This window comes from Anser cygnoides, chromosome 4 (assembly GCF_040182565.1).
Source record: "Anser cygnoides isolate HZ-2024a breed goose chromosome 4, Taihu_goose_T2T_genome, whole genome shotgun sequence".
In the NCBI taxonomy this organism is placed as follows: Eukaryota; Metazoa; Chordata; class Aves; order Anseriformes; family Anatidae; genus Anser; species Anser cygnoides.
In genome coordinates, this window is record NC_089876.1 from 65,287,110 (window position 1) to 65,304,759 (window position 17,650).

General features: G+C 40.8%; 2 protein-coding genes and 1 long non-coding RNA gene across 13 annotated transcripts in view; 2 read left to right on the forward strand and 1 right to left on the reverse strand.

Moving 5' to 3' along the window:
- Positions 1 to 6,911, forward strand: part of LOC106043937 (transmembrane protease serine 11E-like) — a 44,290-nt gene extending 37,379 nt beyond the window's left edge. The window contains exons 8-11 of the mRNA XM_048073606.2: positions 960 to 1,155; positions 1,980 to 2,239; positions 2,980 to 3,122; positions 4,745 to 6,911. Coding sequence (XP_047929563.1) covers positions 960 to 1,155; positions 1,980 to 2,239; positions 2,980 to 3,122; positions 4,745 to 4,906 — 761 coding nt within the window. The 3' untranslated portion in view covers positions 4,907 to 6,911. The remainder of the gene's footprint in view (positions 1 to 959; positions 1,156 to 1,979; positions 2,240 to 2,979; positions 3,123 to 4,744) is intronic.
- A 374-nt stretch (positions 6,912 to 7,285) lies between these two features.
- LOC136790740 (uncharacterized) lies at positions 7,286 to 11,836 on the reverse strand. Of its 2 annotated transcripts, XR_010831236.1 has the most exons (4): positions 11,731 to 11,836; positions 9,989 to 10,115; positions 8,365 to 8,461; positions 7,286 to 7,982 (listed from the first exon to the last, which is right to left on the reverse strand). It is a non-coding gene; the product is annotated as an uncharacterized lncRNA (long non-coding RNA). The 2 variants fall into 2 exon arrangements; XR_010831235.1 differs by lacking the exon at positions 11,731 to 11,836 and having other exon boundaries at positions 9,989 to 10,429.
- Positions 11,837 to 11,920: 84 nt separating this feature from the next.
- The window catches only part of UBA6 (ubiquitin like modifier activating enzyme 6), a 75,182-nt gene continuing 69,452 nt past the window's right edge, over positions 11,921 to 17,650 (forward strand). For all 10 annotated transcript variants that reach the window (XM_048073604.2, XM_066996312.1, XM_066996310.1 and 7 more), the window contains exons 1-5: positions 11,921 to 12,055; positions 12,332 to 12,443; positions 14,713 to 14,786; positions 16,289 to 16,383; positions 17,228 to 17,256. In XM_048073604.2, coding sequence (XP_047929561.1) covers positions 14,746 to 14,786; positions 16,289 to 16,383; positions 17,228 to 17,256 — 165 coding nt within the window. In that variant the 5' untranslated portion in view covers positions 11,921 to 12,055; positions 12,332 to 12,443; positions 14,713 to 14,745. The remainder of the gene's footprint in view (positions 12,056 to 12,331; positions 12,444 to 14,712; positions 14,787 to 16,288; positions 16,384 to 17,227; positions 17,257 to 17,650) is intronic.

Below are 17,650 nucleotides of genomic sequence, written 5' to 3' on the forward strand. Positions count from 1 at the left end.
TTACAGATTTTCACCTTGTCCCCCTCTGGGTCACTGTATGTGGGAGACAGGCAGTGCAGTAGTTTGGATTGTATTGTCACTATGCAAATAATTCTTAGCTCTGTCTCTTTTTCAATGGATTGGGATAGTTCTGTCTGCCAACTTTCCTAATGTCTAGCTGAAATCAGGACCTGGTCTAGTGGGTCTTGTTCCAGGTAAGACAGATTTGATACTGGTTGAAGGGGAGAAGACAGCTGAAGCAGCTCCCTCAATTGAGGAAGTTTCTAAAGCTACTGGAGAGCTTCAGCTGCTCCTGAATGTCTGTTTAGTGGCTAAAACCATGAGTATTTCCATTCCTTTCTGGGTTTGGAGGATAATACTTACCATGGATGCACACCGTGTTGGAGGTATCCATGCCTTTGTCACCTGTGGCTTGGATTGGCACAATGCTCTTTGCCTGAGCAGCTCCCAAGGTCCACCTGCCAGCTGCCATTTGTGCAATGCGCAGCTGCCTTATTCCAGGAGACATCTTGCTGATGCAATCTGCATGCATGCTTGGTAAAAACCCGTGGCTTGGATCATTGCCATCTTAGATTTTGCCTTGTTCATGTTTTATCCTTGTGACAAATCAGCTGGGGCATTTGAGCTGGCAATCCCTGTATTTGGGAATTGTCCTGGCTGTATGGTGAAGGTTTTTGATTCCTGATTAGAGCTGTTCATGAAGCTAGACCTGAAAGGTTGACCATCATGGCTTACCATAATAGTTAGTTGTTCCTTCAGGCTTCTAACAGAATAGGTTGTGCATGAGGATCTCAGTTTTGGGGGGCTGGTGGAAAGTATGTTTTTGTGTTGATGTTACACTTTTAGAGAACCTAGGTGGTGTGTGATTTTATGTACATTTTCGACAGTACCTGCAGCCCTTGGCAGGCATGTTTACTAAATGGAAGAATAACTAATGCATTCTTTTTCCTTCCTGACAGTCTGTGGGTTACGGCAGAATAGATCAGTCAAGTCAATAGCAAAAGCATCATCGTTGCGAATAGTCGGCGGATTGTCTTCTGCAGAGACTGGGGATTGGCCATGGCAAGCTAGTTTGCAGTACAATAATATCCATCGCTGTGGTGCGACACTCATCAGCAATACGTGGCTTGTATCTGCAGCTCACTGCTTCAGAGAGTAAGTTCCCAGTTTAGAGAGAATCTGCAGCAGAATGTGCACCATTTGGATCAAGCTGGGGGGCTTTCCAGATTTCCAGCACACCCCTAACTACCCAGGAGAACAGTTCTCTGCCTTGGAAGGGAAAAAAGTCAGGGTTGAGCAGACCCATCACTTGTCTGTTTCAGTGAGATATTAAAGACTGAGTCTATGGAGCAGAATTAGGAATTGTACAAACGGTAATCTATAGTCATTTGGCACATTCAGGAAAAAAAAATGAAGAAAAGGTAATGTGACTGAAATGATAGTGTTTGTTTCCTGTTACCCAGAATGTTTCTAAAGGTTTTCCTCGGTGTTATAACTAGGTTGCTGCAGCTTCAGGCTGCTACCAGAAGTTATAAAACCACATTCCTCCCTTTCCATTCAGCCATGCTCTCCCAGCCAGCACTCTTTGTTTCAACTGTGGCAATTGTGAAGCTGCAGGGCGTGTAAGATGAAACAGCTGCTTGAACGAATTATTAACATGAAAAAGAGTAAAGGAGATGAGTTTTCTAGCAGAAGGGCTTTTTGGCCTGATTATACCCTGTGGCCACACTCTGGCTAGGTCAGTGTTGAGGGGTCAGAGGGAGTAGGAGACTGTGGCTGAGGAGGAAATGTAAGATTGCTCTCTTCTAGAAACAATCTAAAATTACATGGGGGACAGTGTTATGGGAAGTGACAGATGCCTTAAGAATCTAGAAGGGAGCTTGCTTGAAGGGGTTATGAGAGAAAGGTGTTTGCCAAGTTTAAAGCCCCAAGTACTTATATTTACAGCTAAGTATTTACAGCACTCTTACCTTTTTCAGAATGAGTCACCCTCACAAGTGGACTGCTACTTTTGGAGCTCTTTTGAAGCCACCAAGCTTAAAACGATCAATCAAGACTATTATTATTCATGAAAAGTACCGCTACCCAGAGCATGATTATGACATTGCACTTGTGAAGCTCTCTAAACAAGTTGAGTTTACAAGTAACATACACCGCGTTTGTCTGCCTGAGCCATCTGAGACTTTTCCATATAATATTTATGCTGTCATCACAGGCTGGGGAGCACTTACCAATGATGGTGAGTCTACCAGGTAACCCATGTGTTGCATGAACCCTGGTGCTGATCTGCTACTGAATTGGTATCACTTGTGTAGCCTGTATGTTGTGTGGCAGCAAGCCTAGTTTTTGTCTAGAAGCAAAGATTTCTCTAATTGTGAGCAGCAGTTTCTTGCTCCAAACTTAGACTGGATGAAGACAGAGCTACAATCCACTTAAGCAGAATATAGCAGAAATGACCTCCTTTTCCAGGCTTTCCATTTCATATTGTAAATTCTTAAGACAGGTAGTCTAGCCATGCATGTGTTTATATAATGCCTGAGCAAATATTCTCCCAGCTCTAGCCAGAAGCAGATAACTCTGTAGGCTTTCAAGAAAATGTGCAGAGTGAGCTGCATATAGTGACTTGCCCAAGCTCACGCTCTTATCAGGCCAAGTTGTGAGTACCTTTAGCAATGGAACCAAGCTGTCTTGATTTCATATCTTCTAGCCAAATTGCTAGGTAATTTGCATTCCATGGTATTAGATGGAACATCTGTAAAATACAGTGTTGTACTTTGGGCACTATATACCATGCAATCATTAATTCTGTCTTAATAGTACAGTTTCTAAATGAGTTTGAGTATGTACACTTTCTTTAAGGCCTAACCTAGAGAAAGTAACAAGCAGTACCTTGGTTTTAAACAAAATTAAGCTGGTCCTCCATAAGATAACATTATTTATCAACACAATTGCATTTACTCAAACTATTCTTTCCCTCAGGTCCAACTCCTAATGCTCTTCAGGAAGCAACAGTGAAACTTATTGACTCGAATACTTGCAACAAAAAGGAAGTGTACGATGGGGACATAACACCCAGAATGTTGTGTGCAGGATACTTGGAAGGAGGAGTAGATGCTTGCCAGGTAACCATAGCTGAAAATTAGAAAGGAAAACTATTCTAATGCTGATTCCAGTATTTGGTTGATCAAACTTTAACTGACAGTTTATTAGTCCTTAAAATGGGCTCTGTTCAAACAAGAATTAACATGTAAAATGAAATAGCATTTATTACATGTTACTTAGCAAATAAACCCTATACTAAGAGAGCTAAATGTGTATAATATTCAGAATGTAAATCTTTCATGGCACGAAGTGGAATTTTCATTCTGTAACTCAAAATAGCTGCTATGAACCCATTTGCTTTTCATAGTGTCTTCTGTGAAATCTAACAATTTGTTTTCAAAAATACCACCTGGATACTCCATATTGATGTTTTATTCCTCCTTCATTGCTGCTGTTCCACACCAGCCCCTTGTTTACTGGACAGCAAACCCCTTGCTTGTTTACTGAACAGCAAACCCCTACATTTTCCTTTATACTAGAGGCTGTTCTGCCAGTGTACGTGTGCCTTGATTTCAGCAAATCGTTCTGCAGGGGCTGACTATGGCAACTAATTAAAAGCCATGTGCAAAAATGCACAATTGCACATTGAAATTAAATGACAGGATCATCTTTTAACAGAGATCTGTTACAATCTTTGGTAACAGACTTTGATCAGCGCAAGGAAAACTGTGAAACAAAGATAAGAAAGCTAGGCATAAATTGAATAGTAGGGATACATGTATGATGCAGACTTGCAAACATTGCAAAGCAATGGTTATGTTCAAGCAAAAATATTTCCATAACAATAACTTTTAATAAGGCAATTTCTATTAATATTACTTATAAAGAATATATTTGTAAGTGCTGGTTCAAAACAGGCCCCTTCCAGGATCCCAGTCCTACAGATTTAAGCAAAACTCCTTGCAGGATAAGTCCTGGAGACCTAATTCCTCTGTTCCTGTCCTGCTCAGCATTGAAGAGACTTGAACAGAAGGATTCAACTGCTGTGTATTTCAGTTACGTCTTTTGATGGGTGATGGGGAATTTGTTCTGTTCTGTGAGGATTGCCTTTGGCACTGCAAGGTTTCAAACCTAACAGTTATCACTGCGTCATACTATTAACAGTATCTGAATTCAGCCTTTGAGAGTGACTAAAGTCTTAAGGAAATATTAGCTAGTTAGAAGACCAATTTCCTGAGGAAATTCTTTTTGAAATGTTGTTGCTGCAAGTGACTGAAAGAATTTGCTGAAAGGATAGTGGTTACTGGAGAAAAAAAACAAAACAAAACACAACTCTTGTTGGCTTAGAATGACGTATATATTTGTGTTTCCCTACTTTGTATGAGGAGGAAGACAAGCCAGTGTGAGGAATGTTTCATAAAACGGAAGAGAAGGGTTTTTTTGTTTGTCTGTTCGTTCATTCGTTTTTAATTAAAGGATATTGTACAACCACAGGTCAGGAGACTCCATGGCAGACAGGCAAAAGTCAGTGAATTCAGACTCAAATTTCATAAGCAGATTGAATTCTGCACAAATGGCAGCTCTTGAAATACTACTTGCTTTCCTCTCTTATTGGATGCTTCCTCTTATCTATGGAGAGAATTATATTTTCCCTTCTGAAAAATTAAATCTTTTTTTTTTTTTTTTCCTCCTCTTTCTCCAGGGGGACTCTGGGGGACCACTGGTTACTCCCGATTCTAGACTGATGTGGTACCTCGTGGGAATAGTGAGCTGGGGAGACGAATGTGCCAAACCAAATAAACCTGGAGTTTACACACGAGTGACTTATTTCCGTGACTGGATTACCTCAAAAACTGGCATCTAATTCCAAAATCAAAAATGGATGTAACTACATAGGTTACTCGTAACTCATACTTGTCTGTAATTGTGAAAAATCATTTTTTTTAGTATATACATTCCTATGTAGTTTTGGTCAAAGCAAACTTTGCCCGCAGCAAGCACTATCTTTTCTGTCAGAGATCCTAAGCCCTTGTGAATTTATACTAAGCATATGAGATTGCTGTCCTCATCTTTGAGCTTTGAAGCATTCTCACTTAGAAATTATAAACTGTTGTAATTAAACTAACATTTAAAAGCTAGCTATTTACCTCCTTTATAAACACAGTTTCCGGGAGAAAAAAAACAAAAACAAAAACAAAACATTCAGCCACGGCTGAGGTCTGAAGATGTCCACGCTCTAAGCATAGAGGAAGCTGAAGCAAATGTTGTCACAGCTGACTTTCTAGGAAAGTGAACTCTTTATTATTCGTATTAGAGAGCATCATCTGCACCGACTGTATCCAAGACCTGGATACTCACTCTGCTTGGTGGTCTTGGTGGCTAAAACGGGTCAGCCAGGAGTGAGAAGAAGGTCCTAGTTAAGGAAGAGGAGGATTTCTGTTCTTGCAGCAACTTGGAAGAGAAAAGACAAAAGCTTCATGTTCTTGTTTTTAAGCACATTTTTAACAGGGGAAGAAAAAAAAAAAAGGAGGATTTTATGAAGTTCAAATTACAGCACTTCTACAATAGCATTTTCAAGTGTCACAATATCCCTGTACCAATGCCCTTCTAGACAGTCTGTTCAACTTGCAATGTTCTTATTATATAGAAATGCTAGCTTTACCAACATTTGTTTGTAACATGTCTCCATGAACAACCTCACTGGAAGAAAACCCAGCATTTAAAGTCATGCTAAAGGAAAGAGAATTATTCACCACAAACTTGGAACTACCTTTTACTTCAAGTCACAAAACTGTGCGCTTTTCCAAGGGCATGCCAGCCAACAGAAGCCATCTCACTGCAAAGAAAGTAAACAGTGACAAACTGTCTTGCTTCACTGATGGATTCATTTCTGCCACGAATAAATATGATCCTGTTTTATGAGGCCATTTCATATTAAAGAACAGTCCAGATGAGAACTTCAGAGTAAATGCTATCCTTATACATGGACTGAGCACTTTTCCTACCTCTGTGCAGAACATCTAGTATATTGCTGGTCGAAGGGGGATCAGTGATGTGACTTTTGCTGTCCCCTACAGCCCAGGCCATCCATATGAGGAACCAAAGTGACAATCTAATACTATCTCCTTCTGCTGTCTTTGAGTGGCCACCAGACTGCTTAGGCTGTGAACGCAGGACTCGCAGGAGTCTGTACGAGACATGAAAGAATCTGCAAACCCCACAGCTGAATTTATAACAGAAAATCTCTCCAAAGCATCTTGACTCCCCATCTACTCAGGATTGGGTCTCTCAGCTCTTCTCCTGTGCATGTTCTGTAATGATCAGAATCCGTGGGAATAGGATGCTTGGCATTTCCAGAAAAGTCAGACCCTGAATGAAAAGTCTACACACAGATGGAAAAACCTACATTGAAGCCTCAGGGTGGTGTAGGGGGAAGCAATTGTCTTATTTTTTCAGCTCCTTCCACTCTTTTTTCATATTTTTTGAATTTTAGTTTAAAAAAAAAAAAAAAGATACCTTATCTCAGAAATAATTAAAGGCTTTAGTTTAGCTTTGCCTTTGATGTAATAGTATCTTCATTCTGATTTTCCACGTCCATTTGTCCATTTAAAAATTAAAAGGATCATGGGACAGTTAGGAGGATAGTCAGATGCAGCAAATCTGTTTTCTTAATTTATTGGTGAAGTTTGTAATTTATGCACTTTTGAGTTGCTGCTATTTTTAAACTAAGAATTTACTCTGGGCTAGGTTATTACAAAATAGAGACTGTACAGAGTTTTGGATTAGGTCACCTGGAAACACAGTTTTCTTCTAGTGTTCAGGTTCCACTTTTTATTAAAGGTATCCTTTGGAAAGAAAAAAAAAAAAAACACCATTTTTTTTGTGCCACTTACTGCTTTGAAGGTGAATGCCCTTGCTTATAATCAACTGATGAGTTCCAATTGAAAGTAAGCAGTAGTTCACGTTCAGAGAGAGCTAAAGTTTTGTTTTGCACTTAGATTTATCTTTTTGCCTACCAGATGGAGAGGCAACAACAAGGGGGCAAGGCTCAGATTATCTATAATCCCTATAAACTGGTTCCTACCTCACACTGAAAGTGACACACATAAGATACCTTTAAAAGGAGAAAGGCAGCCTTTATTTCAGATTTTATAGTGAGAGGCCAAAAGGCAAGGAGCGTGTGGGAGAATGTCTACTTTACTCAGGGAGTCCTGAGCCAGCCAGATGCACTTTTCTTCACAAACTTTTAGCAAACTGTCTGGCCTGGGTTTGTCTTATATTCCATGTCAGTGTTTTATTTATGAAAACTCTGTTTTCTGCAATAGATAAAAAAGAATATTGTGTGATTAAGGAAAAGGATTTTTAAAAACCTTTTATTATTGTTAAGATTTAGCAAGGATTTAAATGATATAAAGGTAATATATTTCATAACATTAAATGTATTTTAAAAAATTGCTCTTTGTCTTTTTTTGTTTGTTTGTTTAGTAATAGCCAAGGTAAAAATGTGTATTTGATTCAAAATAGACTTATATTTAGTTTGGTATAAAACTATTCTAAAACTCCAGCTCTTTCTCTTCCCAATTCTAGGAATTTTGTTTTTAACAGTGATGGGAGCTTTACAGACATTTCTGCAGTGACAAAAGTGAGACACCTACTTTTCTAAAAATACTCTAAGGTGAATTTCAATATGGCTAGTGCTATGTAAATTTGAAAATGAACCTGAACCTTCTTCCTGGAATCAACCGCCTTGCTTGTTGCCTTGCAAAACCTTGTCCTTCTAACTTGGCTTTCCTGGCACTCCACCGTAGGGACTTCTATGCAGCTGATGTACCAGTTCTCCTGAGATTACCCAGACAGATTTACGGCTTCCAGAAACATTTTCCGAACTCTAGGTTATTCAAATCAGGTTGGTTAAGGCTTGCCCAATACTAACTTGCAACCTGGAGCACAAATAGGAAGCAAGTAAGAAACTGATTGCACAAGGCCTAACCACATGAGGAGGTCTGGCTGAATGACATCAAGCAGTCACTGGGATTTCTTATGTAAGTAAAGCTTGAAGAAACTCCGATTTCATATCTACTGCTCCTGTTAACAAATTAGAAGAGCTGAGAGCCAAAAGATATTATGTACGCCAATTAATATTTATCTGGCAACTTGCAGCCTGTGATGGAGATGCACGTACATGGAGAAACTGGCTCTTGCTTTTGAAAATGCTTTCATGCACGTCAGCCTGGAATCAGCTTGGGTAATTAGTACGTTTGTTTATCTGGAGCAGGATTATAAGAACATTGTTAATGTGTTTTCTAGGAAGGTGTCACTTACTAGAGCAGCCTTAAGTGAGAAGATCCTTTATCCCACCCTGCTGGGGAAGATGGAGGCCTTTTAAACACGCTAGCAAAGCATTCCTACACTGCTTGTCCTGCAAAAAAAAAGGAGATTAAAGCCTTACCAGGCAGCACCTTACTGCTTTCAGAGCCCAGGGCAAGCCATAGCCTGTGGCAGGATATTTGAAAATCCATTGAAGGAACACTGCTGATGTGGATTTATGGTAATTTCTGCACAGGCCTGTGTGTTAAACTGAACTGCGTTGGCCATAATACTGTCAAAGAATATGTTTTTGGGGAGAAAACGAAGGTTTGTCAGCTAATTTATTAAATAATAAATCAGAGAAGCAAACACATCCCCCAAATCACCATTATGGAGTCCTCGTTAAGAATGTGAAATCATGCCTGGAAATCAAAAAATTGAGACTTAAATGTGTTAACGGCTGGGATTTTTCACAGCAGGTGGAAGGGAGATTTGCAGCTATCAGCTTCAGCTCCTTTTGCAGACACAGGCTTTAAAGATGTATTCAATATTTGCACACAGAATGCATCTACAATAGTACACGTGAACTGAAGTCACAAAGGGATTTAGGGTGTGAATTGCCTCAAGTACAAAAATGTTGTTCTGACCACAGCAATGTACCACTGACTGGCCTTAGCAAGTCAGGAAGCTGACAGCCTTGTTTGGTACCTTTTGCCAATCTCAAATGCCATAGCTGACTTTAGTAGAATGACAACTCTGGAATCGGGATTTTTTTTTAATATTTTATTTTTTATAACTAAGATCTTAGGTTTATATATATATATTTTTAAAGGAGAATACGGGCAAAAAGAAACAAGTCGAATGGTTCCAGATGTTTCAAATTTTGCAATCTTGGAAAATAAGCACAAAACCCGTATGTTTTTTGATTTGGTACCATCAGCCTAGAGGGCTCCTTAGTATACCTGCTAATAATTGATGCTTTTGAGAACCCGCTTCTTTGCCCGCTGGGATAAACAAAGCCTGTCATGCTTTATTTGGCAATTTGTCTTAGAATGTCCACATTTACAGCTTCATTGATGGTTAGTCTTTGCTTTATTCCTGCCAAACTGCTGGGCAAGAATTAACTGGATTTCTCCATTCAGGCAAAGAGCTTTTGAGGGTTCACTGTAAGATGATTGCATACTGAAGCAACTGGTATCTTAACCCAAGCTATTCCATGATTCTTAAGTGTTCAATAGCCAGGACAGGAAGAGGGTAGGGAGCAGATTTTTAATTTTTTTCACAGCATGATTGATAAAGCTTCTTATTTTAAAGAACTTATTTTAATCTTTAAAAAAAAAATGAAAAAGACGAATTTTAAGGAAAGAAACCACAAAATTAAAGGTAAAAAATCACTGAAGGAAAAATTAGCAAAGTGGCAAACCCAAAGCTGACATTTTTGGCTTAGTTTAAACTTTTCTTTGCTTTCTTTCACCCTTTATAGCTGGGACTCTGTTTAATTCTGCTCATCAGGTATGTGCATTGCTCTTTGAGTCATTGAAATAACAGAATTAATTTTATATTTTTGTGTATTTTGATTTTTTGTATTATATGAAAAAGACAGAAAGCAAATACCAGCCTTAAATATTAATTGCCTTACTAGTACGAATTGCGTTCTTTTCATCCCGTATTGCTTTCTCTGTTTACCTGCCTTGGAGTCCAGCATTTTAGACTTCTAGTGGCCTCTAGTGGATCTGTGAAGTTTGTCGTCATCTTCTCCATGTGTTCTATTTAAATAAAAAATAAATAAAATTTTAAAAAGGCATGTAGTAGGCAAGTACTTCAACCCTGATCCTGCCAAACCATAGCCTGTGTTTGAAAGATGAATGCTGTCCAGCTTCTCTTAGCCTTAGTTAATAATTCAGTACAAAAGCCTGCGTGCGTTGTTGGGATTGTGGTGTAAGTCCTGATGAAGACTTGGAAGTTCCTTTGGACTCTCTTAGTTCCAGTCATACGAGATAAAAATGCTAAAATAATTAAAATAATGTAGCAGATGCTCACATGCATGCACAAATAGGACAAAACTTGGGACATCTTGTCTCTAGAAGTTCTCTAGAAGTCTGTTCTCCCACGTGCCTGGTGACAGGACGAGGGGGAATGGGCGAAAGTTGCGACAGGGGAGTTTTAGGTTGGATGTTAGGAAGTACTTCTTTACCGAAAGGGTTATTAAGCATTGGAACGGGCTGCCCAGGGAGGTGGTGGAGTCACCATCCCTGGAGGTCTTTAAAAGACGTTTAGATGTAGAGCTTAGCGATATGGTTTAGTGGAGTACTTAGTGTTAGGTCGGAGGTTGGACTCGATGATCTTGAGGTCTCTTCCAACCTAGAAATCTGTGATACTGTGATACTGTGAAGTTCCCCCCCAAAAAAGAATCAAGATAGAGAAAAGGCTGACTTGCGTTTTTTTTTCATGTAATATAGAATGCAGTTTTCTAAAAAAAAAAGAGTAACAAATCTAAAAATAAAAGGTGACTATTCTGTATAAACTGTATGCAATGACACTTCTTCCATCATTGTTGGCTATGCAACAATGTATCCCTCCCATTTTATCTGAATAAGATGTGTCAGAGATAGCAAGGCAGATTTACCTCAGCTAACCCAACGGTCAGGGACAGCACAAGCTAAGGCAGGGCTTACGTTGGAAATTCCACTTGCCTGATAGTACTGGGATCTTAACCAGAATCTGGGCAATGGGAGGAGGCTGCAAAGAAAATATGTATAGAGGATGTGGAACTGCTGGTGCCAGAACTCTGTGGAGACAGTGATAGTTGCCACAGCTTGCTTTGATCAGCACTTGTCGAATGGCACCAAAAAAACAAAGGAAGTTTCTGCAAGCCCATACTGTTTCAGTGTGGGATGTTGTGTGTTGACTGTGTGACCACTTTGTGCCAGATCTGTGCTCCTGTATGCCTTTAGATGCCACCTAGCATTTGTGCTTGGGATGCCAAAATTTCACTCCCTAGCAGCCATTTAGTAAAAGTGTCTGTTTTTGAGATAGGCCACACCGTGTCCTGCACGATGGGGAGATGATACCTCAAGGGCATGTTTTAGAAATAATCTATTGTCTAAACTGGTAACAATTTAATGTAACAGGACTTTTAATTTTAACCACACAGTGCTTGCAGAATAAGAAAAGCTGAGCGCACAGATTTTGTCTTTGACTTCACAAGCTTTTAGTTGCAAATCACCAAATTCAGCCGGAAGCTGGAAGAAAACTATCTCGAAAAACACCTGCCGGGGCGCTTGGGGCAAATTTAGCCCCTACGACATGACTTCCCGGCCCTGCTTCTCGGGTAAAGAGCTTCAGGGCCAGGTTCCCGCTGACCCCTGACGAGCCCCGCACCCCCAAAAAACATTGGAGCCCCTCGAAGAAATCGTCTCTGCGGCATCAGCGATCGCCTCCTGGGTCGCGGAGGAGAGCGACACCGAAGGTGCCCGGAGCTGGAAATGGCCGGGACCACTTCCACCTCCGTCCCTCGCGGCCGCCATGTCGCGGCGCGGCGGGAGGAGGAGGAGGAGGTGGCGGCCGTAGCCCGGCCCCTCATGTCGGCGCAGGCGGGGAAGAGCCGCGGCACCGGCGTCGCTGCCGCTTCCCACCCCTTTCCTGCCTTCTCTTCTCCGGCACCGCCGGCAGGGCACGGGCCTGCTCATAGTGCCGGGCCGCCGCGGTGAGAGCGGGCGGCGGGGCCCCGGAGCGGGGAGGTGGCCGGGGCTGGGGGCCGGCTCCCCGGGGGCGAGGGGTAGCGGCGGGGCTGCTCTCTGGGCTTGGGGCCGCGGGGAGGGCCGGGTTTGGGGCTGCCGACGGCGGCTCGAGTTTGTTTTGACGCCGGTTGGCTTCGCCGCGGAGCCCCAGGGGAGAGCCGAGGTGCGGTTTTAGCTCGGCGGTGCCCGGCGGGGCGGCTAATAGCGGGTCTGAGCGTCCTCTCCCTCTGCTGCCCAAACAGGGAGCCTGCGTCAGCTGCCTCTGGAAACCGGGGGTAGGTGGGATGAACCCAGGCCTGCCTGCTGAACAGCAAGTAATTGACTTATTCTGCTGTAGCCTGTGCTAACTCTGAGGTAAGAAGGACCATGAAAACAGCCAAACACCATGGCTTCGGTGCCTTTGCTGTTCGGAATATCTTAGCCTTTCTTTGTCAGACATAGCTTCTCAGTTTGTCCCTGGGCTGTCCCACAAACAGCTGAGGCTAAAAAGAAATGGAAGTGAACGTATAAATGTTGAACAATTGATAGTAACTAGAAGGACCTACCCCCCGTATTATGTGCCATTCTTTGAGACAGATTTAATATGAGGTGAGGTAATACGAAATACAACTTGGATGCAGGAGTATGTTAACAGAGTTTTGTCCTTTGGCCACTAGATAATAGTACTACGAAGACCTATTTTGGCATGAGAAACCATGTTTTGCCAAACGTGATATACCTGGCAGCAGCTGTGTGCCATATGAAGAGAGTTGGGAGTCAATAAGCATATTGAAAAGGCCCTTCTCAAATGGGTCTGGGATGCAGGTGGCAAACCTCTGGTGTGTTCATCGCACGTCCTCGTTATTTACAAATGGCTGTTGGGGAGAGCACACGTGGTGGCTGTCAGCAGGAGTAGCTGGGGGGTTGTGAGGGAGGAAGGTGGGTGTGTTTCACCTGCTTCCCCACCTGAGTGTGCCAAAATCATTTAGCGCTGAGCAGTTCCAAAGTGTCTGTGCTGTGGAGGAGCAGAACAGCTCAGGGATGGCTGCTCCGGGCCACAATGAGACGGCACTGGTTTGTCTTGAGGGGACTTCCAGTCTTGTCACCCACACAGAGGATGTAATTTAGGCTTTTACCTGAGCAGGGACTCAAGTCTGTCATCAGATAAGGTCTGTTACTTCTTGCCTTAAGAGCTGGATCCCAGGATGATGTAGTAACACTGGCGTTGGTTATTTTCAGTGCTTGCTGTGTAAAGGCATGGGAGCTGTGCTGAAGTGGCTGGTTGTGCAGATACAATGGAGGTGCCGCATGCTGACTGCTTTCTTTGTTGGCTTACGTGTGGGATTTAGTGTCCACACCGTGGAGCAGCTTAACTGGTCAGATCTGTGGCCTGCTTTCCAGTGTAACCCTGTCTGTCCCTCACTGCCATACTGCAGCGCTATCTACCTTGTGGTCTGAGAAAACAAGTGGGCAAATTTCAGATCAAAATGTTCTGGTCCCAAGTTGTTCCAGGCTGTGTAGGTGCTGCACATCAGAAATATTACAATATGCACTAAAGGCATCTGAACGGTAAGTAAGAGTTAACCTGTGGGCAGTATTACTGCTGTTTCAGAGTATATTTGTGCATCCATGATCTCAGAGGGAAAACTCCTTAGTACTCTTAGCATATCTAGGCCTTTACACGCAATCTCTTAGGTTTGTCAGCCTTTGTCTCAACATCTCGTTGTTTCCAAGTCTGTTTGTAGGGAGTTGTATTAAGATGTGCACCTCTCTAGTAGTGGTGAGAACTGATGTTCTGGGTCAAGTGTGGGGACTGTTCTGCTTTTGTATTTGGTGGTGGTTCCTGTCAGATCTAGAAAGCACAAATTCCAAGCCTGCATAACAAAAGAACAGCCTGCCCAGTGATGGAATTTCTTCCTAAATCCTAGTGCTTAGTTATCCCTCAGGTAACTTCACAATGAAAAGGTCTTTGCTAATTAATGAACTCCTTAACTGCGCGCATACTGAGGTCCTACTGAAGTGTTTAACTTGATGTCTTAGTTAAATGTTGTATTAATTTACATCTTATAAAGTAAATTTAAAAATAAATGTTATTACATCTTGAGTACTTTCCACTAGCTTATACATCATAGATTTTTAAAGTACTTTTGGATATTGATTTCTTCAGTTAGCTATAATGGTAATTTGTTTCCTGAGTTTTTTCAATTAATATAAAAATAGTGCAGCATAAATAACTATTCCCAGTCATTCAGGGATCGCGTTTCTTCTATTCAAAATAAGCAGCAAACAAGCAGAACCAAATTAAATGACTTGGAGATGTTAACATTAAATTTTACTTTTACTAAATCCAACTGTGGCAAATACAAGAAATAAGTTTTGTGTCTCCTCAGTGAGGAAATTAATATGTCTCTGTATTTTGAGTTCATGTGTTGAAGGTTTGAGGTTTCTTGTCTTCTGGCTCCTGTGTATTTTAATTACCTAGGTGCCGTGTTGTTCTGCAGGCTTCTCAATGTTCAAAGTAACTCTTACATAACACCGCTTTCTGTGTTTTTCAGTTCTTCTGTTAAAGAATTGAATGGTGATAGGGAGAGGGGACAAACTGAAATTGCATCCAATGTAACCATTCTTTCTTTTTGTATTGTAGTGCCATTCTAGTGCAAACAAATCACATTGGGTCATGGCGGCAGACTCTATGGAAATTGATGATGCTTTGTATAGGTAAGAATATCTGATTTGAATGTGTTACTCCTGGTGCTTCAGCAACACATGGATCTACTCCCATTAAAGTGAAAGACAAGACTTGAAAACAGTATCTGCTGCCTGTTAGGTCCAGGTGTATGTACTCGAACTGTTCTGTCCCTCACTTTAAAAGCGGAGGGGCGAAATGTCCAGCACGTGAAACTGAATCCACTTCCTGCAAAGTTTCTTAAACTACAGTTAGTTATGAGAACTGATTGGATTGCAGATATAGCACATCTTCATGTAAAACTGTTTCTTTATTGGTATCCTAACAGGTGCTTTCTGACTATTAGTGTTTTTCCAGTAAAAACGTAGTTATGTACTACAGTGTTGAACACAGTTTTAACAGTATCAATAATGAGTGCTTTTTGGAAACCAGGACTAATACTTTTCTTGTTTGAAATGCATTCTTTTTCTTCCTGACTCTAGGGTGTTTCTCCTTTAACTAAGCAGCTATTCCTCTCTTATTTGTTCCTCATTTTCTTTCAGTACAGTCTTTTTTTGCCCTTCTGTTCTATGCTATGTAATTTACCTACTACTTTGTTTATTTCATTTATTTCTGTCTGCATGTATATCATCAGTATTTCTCTTATCCTCCAGATATCAGGGTGTTGGGTTTGGACTGGACCTTAGTTTTGCTTTTAATTTTTTATATTTTTATTTTTTAAATTTGTTATCTAGAAGTGACTTGAGGTCATTTGGCATGACAATAGCTTAAAGACCCTGTACTGGAACAAATGGTATCCCTAGAAAAACATGGTGACATGAGAAGCTTCTTTATTAAAAATAAATAAATTCACATCTTCTGTATGCTGGACAAATGAGGCACCGAATTCAGCACTTGTATGGATTTTTGACACAAATCGTAGGGAAGTCATACTTGTCCATCAGGAAGTTTTACTTAAAATGATTTTAATTTAATTGTGTGGTTAGAAACTGAGAGTCTTTCAGAGCTCAGGATTTGACTACAAAAGCTGCTGCACCCTCTGATTTGAATATTTCTGGTAGCAAAGAATTTTTTTAGTTTGCTTGTCTCTTCAAGAGTTAATTCTGAAGTGATTTTTTACTGTCCTGGAAAAAATTTGCACTGCTTTTATATATAATATACATATATATATATATTTCTTCCTCTCTAAAACCCAACATTGAGAAACACTATAGTAAATGCATTTTGCTATTTCAATTGTTGGTGAAAATATTACCATTGATATGCATTTACTTCCTAAAGTACTATACAGGTCAGATCCATGTATGTTACATCCTCAGTTGCTTGATGAATGGAGGAGTGGTAAATATAGCTGTGCATGCGTCACTAGTGACGCGTTCATCTGCATAACTATTGCATATTAGAAACATATTGCATATTAGAAACTGACTGGGTTGATAGCAGGAAAGGAATAGCTACTTAAAAATGAAAATATTTTATCTTGCTCTTGATTTTATTTGTATCTTGTGTTTATTTGAATTTATCTCTGATGTAGTCGCCAGAGATATGTTCTTGGAGACACAGCAATGCAGAAGATGGCTCAGTCCCACGTGTTCCTGAGTGGTATAGGTGGTCTTGGTGTGGAGATTGGTAAGTTCAGGCAACATTTATGTAAGCAGAAGCAAGTGTGTGTAAACATACTGTTGAGATTACTTCTAAAGCTTATTTTGGATGTAATAAGTACATCTGTAAAATCTGAGTGAATATATATATGTTCATGACACGTAAGTAACATAGTTGCTGGAAAGATCTTGGGCTTCTGTCAAATTATCTTCTTAATAGAACAAAGTTTTAAATTTTATTTTAAAATATGCTCCCAAAGGCCAGATAGCTTTACCCAGTGTCTTGTGTCTTGGGTGAAGGTTGAGGTTGGATAATCCAAGTTATTCCTTTAGGCTTCAGTGTCGATGAACCTAATGTAGGAATAGCCATAGACTGAATTATTCCCGTGTAGGAAATGGGGGTATGAAGGCTTAGGGGAACAGATGCAATTTGGTGAAAAATGCATAATTGTCCCAGTGCAAGAGACCCCAATAACCATTTCCTTTACTCTTTAAGAACCAGCCAAGACTAGTCTTGTCTGTACCTGGGGTATTACCCTTTCATTTGGCTTTGATGGGACTCTGCACCAGATGCCAGAATTGATCTATCAAGTTCTGCTGTTTATTGTCATTAGTGTTTCTGTAATCACACTTGTGGGATGAACAGCTGGTGAACGACAAACGTAGAGAGCCCTTTTAACCTTGCTCATGTTATTCTGCTTTCAGTCGTGCTGTAGAATACTTAAACCAAACATAAAAGAAAACAAACCCTTAAGTTGTGAAGTTCTTAGGAGTGACATACTGTTACTGTCCACCCACATAACTTTTCACTTACAGCTTTGCAAAAAATCTGCAACAGTCCCTCTCTCTTTTTGTGTGTTTCTTTTTTTCAGCCAAAAATATCATTCTGGCTGGGGTAAAGGTATGTAAAACAGTTCTGTTGTTGGGTATTCTTAGGTGAGTGGGAGGGAAGGGGACAACACCACTAGCTAACTAATTTTAAGTTTCTGAAACTGTCTTTCTCTGGGAGGATTGCAAAAAAAATGAGGACTCTAGAGCAAAAACTTTGTCTGAATGTTCTAGTAGTAAGGTATGGGTCTTGCTTTAGTGTGAAATCTGAGTTTTTGTACCTTTGGGGATTCTTAGTAGAAGCATTCTGAAACTTTTTGCTCAGGTAGATAATGATAGGACAAAGCGGAATTGTTTTAAACTAAAAGAGGGGAGACCTAGATTAGATGTTAGGAGGAAATTCTTCTCTCAGGGTGGTGAGGCACTGGACCAGGTTGCCCAGAGAGGCTGTGGATGCCCCATCCCTG